This window comes from Neoarius graeffei, chromosome 28 (assembly GCF_027579695.1).
Source record: "Neoarius graeffei isolate fNeoGra1 chromosome 28, fNeoGra1.pri, whole genome shotgun sequence".
In the NCBI taxonomy this organism is placed as follows: Eukaryota; Metazoa; Chordata; class Actinopteri; order Siluriformes; family Ariidae; genus Neoarius; species Neoarius graeffei.
This window is the reverse complement of record NC_083596.1, coordinates 34,261,625-34,273,838: the sequence shown is the minus strand read 5'-3', so window position 1 is coordinate 34,273,838 and position 12,214 is coordinate 34,261,625. Positions and strand designations below refer to the sequence as shown.

The 12,214-nt window shown below is 39.4% G+C and overlaps 1 protein-coding gene across 1 annotated transcript in view; it reads left to right on the top strand.

The window, feature by feature from the left end:
* Positions 1-12,214, top strand: part of aif1l (allograft inflammatory factor 1-like) — a 74,958-nt gene that overhangs the window by 52,333 nt on the left and 10,411 nt on the right. The window contains exon 5 of the mRNA XM_060912771.1: positions 395-557. Within this exon, the coding sequence (XP_060768754.1) occupies positions 395-557 (163 nt within the window). The remainder of the gene's footprint in view (positions 1-394; positions 558-12,214) is intronic.

Here is a 12,214-nt window from a genome sequence, read left to right as displayed (position 1 = left end):
CTTCCGGTCTTGGCGTGCTTCCGGAAAAAGAGAGAGAAAAAAAAATGGGACAAGGAAAGTGAAAGTGGAAAGTACAGTACAGTAAAAATGAAGAGGATACTGGAAAATTATTTGTAGAAAAAAATTTAAAAAAGATTAAACACATCATTAAGTGTAATTATATATGGATAAATTGTGCAACATGCCATTTACTAATCAATCGTGTTGTATCAGGAATAAAATGTTGTGTTTTTGGTTTCTTTGTTTTTCTGGGGGGGGTTGTTTTTTTTTTACTTCTAAGCCAAAACTTTCATCCAATTTCATTGGGAAGCACACAGCCTTATTTTCCCCTTCACTTTCATCAAAATACTGTCAGATGGTGTGTGTGAAAACCTGTTTTGTGTTTGCCATGCAGATATGATGGGTCTGAAGAGGATGATGGAGAAGCTTGGTGTTCCCAAGACCCACTTGGAGATGAAGAAGATGATCTCAGAGGTGACTGGTGGCAGCAGCGACACCATCAACTACAGAGACTTTGTCAAGATGATGCTGGGGAAGCGCTCAGCTGTGCTGAAATTGTAAGTTTGTGTGCTGCTTCGACAGTTTTTTGTGCTGACAGTTTCTGCTTGGCAGGACTATTTATAGGAAGTGTACATGTTTAGTCATGTCAGCAAATCTACTGCTGATCCACACAATCACAACAACTTATCACGGCCATCATGTCTCAGTGGAGGGTGCGGGATGTCATGACTCGTATTATCTTTCAAATGCCATTTCTGTGGAACTTCGATTGCATAAACTTGTTAGGAGCAAACTTCAAAAAGAGGGTATGTTGGTTACAGGTTGAAAAAATGTATCAACACAACATTTAACAGGACTTTCAGACAGTATATATTTTGTTTTTATGCAGACAAATAGTTTTATATGAATTATAAATATGTGAGTAAGGTGTATTAGTTTGTTTATAATGAAGACGTGAACTCGGATAGTTATGCCCTGTTGTATTTTCTCAGTACATTAGGATACCTTTGCTGGAAACCTATGTTGTGTATTTAAATAAGTGAGACACTGTGGTAAACTATAGTTTACATTAGGTTACCGTCCCTCCCATCTTAATAATGACTTGTTACAGCAAGCCAGATATATCACACATATAATTCCCTAATTTGTATATGCCATTCTGGACACACTGCAAGTTGGCCAAAGTTGTTTCACCCTCTCCCTATTCTTCTATTTTTTTTCCTCAAGGGGAAAAGAAAAGGCAGGGGCAGAAATCACAGGCTTTAGCTACTCACTGTTGTATTCTTTGGCAGAAATAAGAAAGGCTTGGTGACAATTAGACTTGCAAAAAAAAACTTGTTGATGCTAGGAAAACTGTGAACTTGTGCCAAGTTCCTCAGCTGCTGTATCAGTGTTGACTGTTTCTAATGCGAGAGCTTGCTAGTGTTGATGTATTTCTCAGACAAAGTCTAGCTTGAGAGATACAAAGTGTACAATTTACTAAGTAACACACAAAAGTAAATGTTAAGTGTCCAAGCAGTTTGTCAGGTAATATGGGGTGGTGAAGCATTCTAATGACACTGTAGTGTTGTTTATTAGATTCAGTTTTGTTGACCAATTTGTCTCAGGAGCCTGAAGCACTTTGGTCGTACAACATCATTTCAAGAAAAACATGGTGCTTGTCATACTTGGGGCAGTTGTGAATCATACTCAGGCCTCTCAGGTCTCGGTCCTCGTCCATGTGAACTGTTGATTGCAGTTGCTTGTGAGAAAGCAGTTTGACTCTAAATCAATCCAGAGTGAGACTGAAACATGTGTTTTGGGTTGCAGCAGCATTTTTCATAGAACTGTTAAAGGCCCGGTCCCACTGGCCGATGGACACAAAACGTATGCAAAAAGGACACAGCGGATGAGCAAAATTTCGGGGGTGGCTCTATCCGTTTTCATCCGCTCCAGAAATGGACAAAATTTGCGAAAATTTGCGAAAACAGAACGGAAAAGAACGGACGTGGGTAGTATATAGCGGGGATGTTAAACGCATGTTCATAGGAAGCCTAGCGGATGAAAGCGGATGGAAGTGGATGACAGCTCCGAAGGGGTTACCGGTGATAACTGAGAAGCGGACGCATAGCAGAAAGAGCGGATGCATAGCGGATTAAGGGGATGCATCACGTACGCCTAACGGAAACAAAGGGCATGTTGCGCAGATGTATATCGGATGCAGACCGATTGTCCGCTAGTTGTCCTTCTACATACTCTAGACATACTCCAGACATCCTCAATATACGAGATACATCCCAGATATAAACGCTTTGTCCGTTTTGAATACTTTATATACGAGATGCATACGCTTATATCCTTTCTATTTCCGTGCTACTAACGATGAATAGACGTTTCATGTACCTTATCTTTCCTCCCTCTTTCCGTTTTCAGCTGCAGCGGATGTGAGTTGCAAGGATGCCCAGAGGATGTAGAGAGGATACAGCAGACGTTTAACGGATGATAACGGACATAGAATGTTTGTTGCTCGTATATGTCGCGGATTTACATCGTACACGGCGGAAAGTTCATCCGTTCTAAAAGTTTTGTGCAGCTCAAAACTTTTTGCGCGGATGAAATCACAGTGGACGGATGCTCGATGGATAGAGCGTATGAAGCACGTATGCAATGAGTACACAACGGATGCATAGCGTTTTCCAACGGATGGCAAAGATTTTTTTACGTTTTACATCCTCTTTGCATCCGTAAGTGCAGTGGGACCGGGCCTTAAACTGAGCCACAAAGTATAAATTGAGCCAAAGGACAGAGTTGTAATAATGCAGAAATGGCATGTTTTCTAGAGATTTGGATGAACAAGAAGAAAATATACACAGGATTTGATACATAAAAGCTTTTTAAACTAGATAGGCCTATTTATATATGTGTCTAATCATTTAATTGGTGCTCGCACTGTTCTTCATGCTTGAGTGAGCTTTAAGTATGTGTGTGAGAAAGACTGCCCCAATGCATGCAGACTTTCAGCTGTTTGCAAGCCAAGTTAAAACTTTATAAACATGCAACATCTTCTCATAATGATTTATGAGGATATGAAGGGGTGTTGGAGGCATGTGACTGACAAGAGGCCAAATTGAAATACAAATAAATGGACCAGAAAGCAGGTTCCCAAGCTTTTTTTTTTCAGCTCTGCAATGCACTTGTTCTCACTTTTTTTTAAATCATTTTTGCATACAGTAATTTCCTCATTATTTGTACTCGTCAGAACTGAATGTAGTACCTGGTGTGTAGGAAGACTCAGGAGGCAGGGAGAATTTCAGCAGAGCTCCAGGCTCACTTGAATTTCTCCGCAACTTTTCAGCGCCCTTTCAAAAACTCAGAACAGAAATGCAAGCCAAAAGGGGCTATTACAGTATATCTGACCAGAGAATGAAAAGAATTCTATTCTGATTTTATTCTGTAAAGTATGGAATCAATTTTGTGCCAAAATGTTCATACAATACTTTTGAAATATCAAACAAAAACGATAAATCAAAATTCAAAAAAAAAAAAAATTAAAAAAGCTTTTTTTTTTAGACTGGCAAACAAATTATTCGTGTAATCATGCAAAATATCAGTCTATTACTCTTCAGAAACCTTTTATTTTTGTTCCGCGTCTTTCTCAGTTTTGTTTGACGTAATTTATTTTGGTTGCGATTCCAGCTTTCTCATTTGCGCTCCCTGACTTTTTGCTTGCAGTTTTGGCACAAACTTCACGTGTGGGTGGGCTGTCCAGGAATGCATTCCCATTGGGTAACTTGTGTTTGACTGACAGCTACGCTCAGCGATTACCCCAGAGGCTGTTGCGGCCATTTCCTACTCGGATTTTGGCGGACTGTTTGACGAGTGACCGATCCATTGACGGTAAACAAGGATTGAGTGGACTTCAGTGGCGACTATGATATTGAATTAATTCAACAAAGTGTAAGTACGGGACATATGTGTTGTATGTGTTGCAGTAGTACACATTATGCAGGCTTGTTTAACGTTAGCAAGACAGCTATTATATTGGGTAGTGGAGCTAAGTCTAACACTTGACTTACCACAAAACACCTGCATAATGTGTACTCATGCAACACATACAACACATTTGTCCCGTACTTACACTTTGTTGAATTAATTCAATATCATAGTCGCCACTGAAGTCCACTCGATCCTTGTTTACCGTCAATGGATCGGTCACTCGTCAAACAGTCCGCCAAAATCCGAGTAGGAAATGGCCACAACAGCCTCCGGGGTAATCGCTGAGCGTAGCTGTCAGTCAAACACAAGTTACCCAATGGGAATGCATTCCTGGACAGCCCACCCACATGTGAAGTTTGTGCCAAAACTGCAAGCAAAAAGTCAGGGAGCGTAAACGAGAAAGCTGGAATCGCAACCAAAATAAATTACGTCAAACAAAACTGAGAAAGACGCGGAACAAAAATAAAAGGTTTCTGAAGAGTAATAGACTGATATTTTGCACGATTACATGAATAATTTGTTTGCCAGTCTAAAAAAAATTGACTTTTTTTTTATTTTGATTTATCGTTTTTGTTTGATATTTCAAAAGTATTGTATGAACATTTTGGCACAAAATTGATTCCATAGTAAAGTACCATTATTATGTTCAAAATGTTTGAATTGTGCAGTCAGAATTTAAGTACTGTAATCATACGAATTTGCTCATCTTATACTACAACACATTTTTTATACAGCTTAGGGTTTCAGAAATGAATTTTATATAGCTTAGGGTTTCAGTAATGATTCAAGGTTCGACTAATCACAGTTTAGTTATGCAGTCAAGAATGCATAAATCACTCATTCCTGATTGCGACTGTTGGCATTCTTTTTGTTGGCTAACATGCTTGTGCCTCCTGTGGCAAGGGTGAAGACATTCAGTAAGCACAAAAACAACCCACAGGATATGTCATCATTTCTATCTGACTGATTTAGTGAGAGTAAATCCATTCCCTTGACTCACATGAAGGAAATATGTCAGATCCCATGGAGTCAGTCCTTTAAGAAGAGTGAACTGGGACAGGGGGAATTTAGGACAGCTTTAAGTAGCCCTGCAGTGCTGGAAGAGAAAAAATATTTCGACTTTAAGGGGACACTGACACAAAAGCTATTATTAGGGGGAAATAAGGAATATGGTACTATACTATATGCAAGGAATAAAACATGATGGGGTATTTTTATTGCTGAACAGCAACATGGTTTTTTTAGCCATTTATAGTTGTGTTTAATGTTATGGAGCATCGTTGAAACAAGTTAGTTTCTGTTATCACTTACTGTTATCTCTCACTCTCAGTTCATCAGATAATAACAATAACACAGCTTGTCATACCACTGGAAAACTGCAAAATCCTCATCCTATGGCAGAAGGTATATTATCATATCATCAGTGCCAACCTATCGACTTTGTCACAAAAAAAATGAAAGTGGAAGAAATCAGTTGTTTTTGTTCATTGATTAGCTAGATCATCCTATGTTCTGAAAATAATAATTATTTATTAATAACACCTTTTATTTTTTTCGCGGTGCGGTTTTCATCAAATCCTGTGCTCTGATTGGCTGGCGAGCAGGTCTGTATCCTACGGTATGGACCCCGGTTATGGACCTCTGGCGACTCGCTCGTTCACAACAACAACAACAACAAACATAGTAGCAATTTTTGTCAACATTTATCTTTTTCATAATATTTATTTATAAGATTTTTATCAAAAATCTTGTAAATTTTTGCCAGCATTTCTCAGTATAATAGCATTAATTTTACATCATGGATAGTGATAACAACAGTCTTCACAGCGAAAGTGAGTTTTACTACCCTGAGGAAGAAGAAATAAAAGAAAAAATTTCAGGAGAAAGCTAAAAACCTGTAACTGTTGCTAACGCCGAGCAAAAACATGGCTGAATCCTGAATGACTCCTATTTGTATAAATAGGGGACTACATAGGCGGCAAAATGTAGTTTTTTTCCTGCCATGGAAGTGCACTTGTATACTGAGGAGGAAGCAATTTGCATTACAGCCGTGAATGAGGATTCAAAATGGCGGCTCGGCTCGGTTTTCCCTTTCGGGCGCTCTCGTTTTCTGTTAGAATTTGGTAAAGAAAAAAAATAAATATATTATTTACCAGCTTAAGGTCAGTCCGTATGGTGAAATACCATGACCTCAGCCTTGAATACTGACCTCGGCCCAGAGGGCCTCGGTCAGTACTTTTAAGACCTCGGTCACGGTACAGGTATTTCACGATACGGACCTGCCAGCTGGTAAATAACATATATTTATTTTTTGTTTGGAGCAGGCCAGAGGATATATGTAAGAATGACTCCTATTTGTATAAATAGGGGACTACATAGGCGGCAAAATGTAGTTTTTTTCCTGCCATGGAAGTGCACTTGTATACTGAGGAGGAAGCAATTTGCATTACAGCCGTGAATGAGGATTCAAAATGGCGGCTCGGCTCGGTTTTCCCTTTTGGGCACTCTCAGGGCATGATGCCATGCAAAGAAAACTTACCGTATACAGAATTAATAGATTTAGAAACTGTTGAATCCTGTGTTTTTTCAATTAAGGATAGGGAAAGAAACTCAAATGAAAATAACTGCTGTGTTTCTGCATGACAAACTTATGTTTTATGTTTTCAGCAGTATTTCTTCCCACTACCCTATCATGTACCTGGTGAAGTTTCTTCATGTTTTTGCCAGCAACAATTCATGCCAAGTTGCAACAACTACAATTGCCGGTTTAAAATTTGACATACTGTACATATCTAGTCTAAACCTCGGTAAGAACCTGACGTTTCTGACAAATGCATCAGTCACACAACTGACGTGAGACACAGAGATGCATTAACTGACAAAATGGAGTGTGAAAGTTTGATAGATCAACATTTTGGCAAAAGCAAATTTAACTACATCTACAAATTAAGAGAAAAAAACTTCAGCAAAATGGGCAGCATTTTGCTTCTCTTTTCCTGTTTCCTGAATATCACCTGTTTCTAATGTCATATTTATGACCGATGACAAATTTAGCAAAAATTACACTAAAATTGGCACAAACTTAAACTTACTTGTGGTTGTTTTCCATCGTGACACCAGAAAGGAATATTCCGATGCACATGCCACACTCACAGGAAGTGAGCTCTCACTGGTTGGCCTTGACACAATTTCCTCACGTCAGCCTGGCTCGATGACCGAGATCATGTTAGGGAAACAAAATGTGTGTATTTAAATTCTTTAATTGGTACTAAATGCACACCCAATCAGAACTTCTCCTGGCCAAAAATCTTAGGCAACTCCTGGTAAAATCCATTCAAGATTTCTGATATTCATTCCCTCAGTTACAGTGGTGCTTGAAAGTTTGTGAACCCTTTAGAATTTTCAATATTTCTGCATAAATATCACTGAAAACATCATCAGATTTTCACACAAGTTCTAAAAGTAGATAAAGAGAACCCAGTTAAATGAGACAAAAATATTATACTTGGTCATTTATTTATTGAGGAAAATGATCCAATATTACATATCTGTGAGTGGCAAAAGTATGTGAACCTCTAGGATTAGCAGTTAATTTGAAGGTGAAATTAGAGTCAGGTGTTTTCAATCAATGGGACGACAATCAGGTGTGAGTGGGCACCCTGTTTTATTTAAAGAACAGGGATCTATCAAAGTCTGATCTTCACAACACACGTTTGTGGAAATGTATCATGGCATGAACAGAGGAGATTTCTGAGGACCTCAGAAAAAGCGTTGTTGATGCTCATCAGGCTGGAAAAGGTTAGAAAACCATCTCTAAAGATTTTGGACTCCACCAATCCACAGTCAGACAGATTGTGTACAAATGGAAGAAATTCAAGACCATTGTTACCCTCCCCAGGAGTGGTCGACCAACAAAGATCACTCCAAGAGCAAGGTGTGTAATAGTCGGCGAGGTCACAAAGGACCCCAGGGTAACGTCTAAGCAACTGAAGGCCTCTCTCACATTGGCTAATGTTAATGTTTATGAATCCACCATCAGGAGAACACTGAACAGCAATAGTGTGCATGGCAGGGTTGCAAGGAGAAAGCCACTGCTCTCCAAAAAGAACATTGCTGCTCATCTGCAGTTTGCTAAAGATCATGTGGACAAGCCAGAAGGGTGTTGGAAAAATGTTTTGTGGATGGATGAGACCAAAATAGAATTTTTTGGTTTAAATGAGAAGCATTATGTTTGGAGAAAGAAAAGCACTGCATTCCAGCATAAGAACCTTATCCCATCTGTGAAACATGGTGGTGGTAGTATCACGGTTTGGGCCTGTTTTGCTGCATCTGGGCCAGGACGGCTTGCCATCATTGATGGAACAATGAATTCTGAATTATACCAGCAAATTCTAAAGGAAACTGTCAGGACATCTGTTCATGAACTGAATCTCAAGAGAAGGTGGGTCATGCAGCAAGACAACGACCCTAAGCACACAAGTCGTTCTACCAAAGAATGGTTAAAGAAGAATAAAGTTAATGTTTAGGAATGGCCAAGTCAAAGTCCTGACTTTAATCCAATCCAAATGCTGTGGAAGGACCTGAAGCGAGCAGTCCATATGAGGAAACCCACCAACATCCCAGAGTTGAAGCTGTTCTGTACGGAGGAATGGGCTAAAATTCCTCCAAGCCGGTGTCCAAGACTGATCAACAGTTACCGGAAACGTTTAGTTGCAGTTATTGCTGCACAAGGGGGTCACACCAGATACTGAAAGCAAAGGTTCACATACTTTTGCCTCTCACAGATATGTAATATTGGATCATTTTCCTCAATAAATAAATGATCAAGTATAATATTTTTGTCTCGTTTGTTTAACTGGGTTCTCTTTCTCTACTTTTAGAACTTGTGTGAAAATCTGATGATGTTTTAGGTCATATTTATACAGAAATATAGAAAATTCTAAAGGGTTCACAAACTTTCAAGCACCACTGTATAACGTCAGTATGGTGACCAGGTTCCATGATAAGCCGTGGTCCAGTTTCTGTGGTCAATTTATCACAAAATAAGGTGTACACAAAGACAACTATTGGTTTTATCATAAGATTCAAACAATTTATTTTACATTAGGAGCATTGAGAACAGTGTATTATAAATAGCATGATGCCAACATGTCAGAATGTGACCAGTGCAAAGTTACGAGTAGATACAGTATCTTGCAAAAGTATTCATCCCCCTTGGTGTTTGTCCTGTTTTGTTGCATTACAAGCCGGAATTAAAATGGATTTTTGGGGGGTTAGCACCATTTGATTTACACAACATGCCTACCACTTTAAAGGTGCAAATTGTTGTTTTATTGTGTGACAAACAATAATTAAGATGAAAAAAACAGAAATCTGGAGTGTGCATAGGTATTCACCCTTTCATATGAAACCCTTAAATAAGAGCTGGTCCAACCAATTCACTTCATAAGTCACATAATTTGTTGATTAAGATCCACCTGTGTGCAATCAAAGTGTCACATGATCTGTCACATGATGTCTGTATAAATCAACCTGTTCTGGAAGGACCCTGACTCTGCAACACTACTAAACAAGCAACATGAAAGCCAAGGAGCCTCCAAACAGGTCAGAGACAAAGTTGTGAAGTATGGATCAGGGTTGCGTCATAAAAAATATCCCAGACTTTGAATATCCCAGGGAGCACCATTAAATCCATTACAGCAAAATGAAAAGAATATGGCACCACTACAAACCTGATAAGAGAAGGCCACCCACCAAAACTCACAGACCGGGCAAGGAGGGGATTAATCAGAGATGCAACAAAGACACCAAAGATAACACTGAAGGAGCTGCAAAGATCCACAGTGGAGATGGGAATATCTGTCCATAGGACCACAGAGCAGGGCTTTATGGAAGAGTGGCCAGAAAAAAGCCATTGCTTAGGTAAACACATTTGGAGTTTGCCCAACAGCATGTGGTAGACTCCCCAAACACATGGAAGAATATTCTCTGGTCAAATGAGACTAAAATTGATCTTTATGGCCATCATGACCATTTTTCATCTTAATTATTGTTTGTGTCACAATAAAACAACAATTTGCACCTTTAATGTGGTAGGCATGTTGTGTAAATCAAATGGTGCTAACCCTCCAAAAATCCATTTTAAGTCCTGCTTGTAATGCGACAAAACAGGACAAACACTAAGGGAGGTGAATACTTTTGCAAGACACTGTACGTCTGTCATCAGTCAAAGGGTTAAAAAATTAAATAAACTAAAAGAAAAAAACAACTAAGAAATGCAGCAGGATCAACACACTTGTTTTTGGTGACTGTTAATAAAACACTAAATGTATTGCATTCGTTTTCTCTCCCATACAAACAAGAAACTAACCCATGAATAATGCGTAAAGGCAGTGGTGTTAAATGCTACTGTTTAAATGAGAATATGCCAGAAACCATACTGACTGTTACAAGGCACTGACACTGGAGACTTTCTATAAATGTTAAAGGAATAGAAAATGTAAAGTAAATACATGCATGGGTTGGTAGCTTGTAATATTGAGAGCCTGTAAGAAAAGTTTCAGGCATATTTGACCATTTATAAGAAAGTTGTGAGCATTTTTGTATTGCTGCTCTAATGCCACCAGGAGGCTGCCATGTTGCCTGTTGGAAGGGCGATGCGTGACATCATTTGGGCACAAGGCTGAGTGTAGCTCTTCAGTACTGAAAGGGCAAAGCGAAAGGTCTACTAAGGTGACAATGTTGATTTTTTTCACTATACATCTGAAATAGTGTATTACTGAGCTGCAACCCTGACTTATGGATAAACCTGAACGCTTTACCTGTAAAACGAGGCTGAAACTATGCGTTATACTACTTGTTAGCATGCTCTTGACTCATTCATGAAAAACTTCCTCATCAAGACGTCACCAGGCTAGTCTACCGTAATTACTGTGGTAGACAGTCCAACCCCCGTGGCAGCGCAGAAAGAGGGTAAACAAACATTGCTTTACTATGCAGGATTCATGTAAATATTACAGCAGGATGCACTTGTACTAAAAAAGGCAGAAATATTGCCAGAAACACCCGAGCTGCAGGTATAGTATGGATTTATTTGGTAAAATTCATACATGTGGGCGGCACGGTGGTGCAGTGGTTAGCGCTGTCACCTCACAGCAAGAAGGTCCGGGTTCGAGCCCCGTGGCCGGCGAGGGCCTTTCTGTGCGGAGTTTGCATGTTCTCCCCGTGTCTGCGTGGGTTTCCTCCGGGTGCTCCGGTTTCCCCCACAGTCCAAAGATATGCAGGTTAGGTTAACTGGTGACTCTAAATTGACCGTAGGTGTGAATGTGAGTGTGAATGGTTGTGTGTCAGCCCTGTGAAGACCTGGCGACTTGTCCAGGGTGTACCCCGCCTTTCGCCTGTAGTTAGCTGGGATAGGCTCCAGCTTGCCTGAGACCCTGTAGAACAGGATAAAGCAGCTAGAGATAATGAGATGAGAATCAAAAGAGCAATATTTGGAGAAATTGTTGTTTATTTCTGGACAGGATCCATATGAAATACCAAGGAATGACTTCTAAGATAATATGGCCAAGGAGGACTTACATCCACATTGGGATGTATTTGCTTTTTAAAGACAGTAGTTATACACAAGCTTGCCTCATGAACTACAAAAGCTTAAAATGCTATGAAAACTTTGCAAATGGATGGGTAAAAGAAGTCATTTGCAAAGTTTTTGGTGAGAAACGATTGCTGATTGCAAAAGTAAATGTGGCGTTACATGACACAGTGTTGTTCTAACTTGCCTGTGTCTATGTGTCAGCCCTGTGATGACCTGGCGACTTGTCCAGGGTGTACCCCGCCTTTCGCCCATAGTCAGCTGGGATAGGCTCCAGCTTGCCTGCGACCCTGTAGGACAGGATAAAGCGGCTACAAATAATGAGATGGGGGAATTCATACATGTAAAAGATACAGTATAAATAGCACCGAGGATAACACAAAGTATAAAATACACTTATTTCCAATGTGGTCCTCTTGATGATAACAGGAAACAATAAAATATAAGAGACAATAATAAATTGACATAATTGTATAAACAATGATGAAAAAGTCATAAAAAATATTCTAACTGTAATTATCACAGAGTACAACTAGATTACAGAAACAGCAGCAAAATGATTAAAAATTAGTTATATACACATCATAAAACTGGGTTTGGAATTTACTCCATAAAAACTGTTTCACCTCTTAAAATTATCACGTG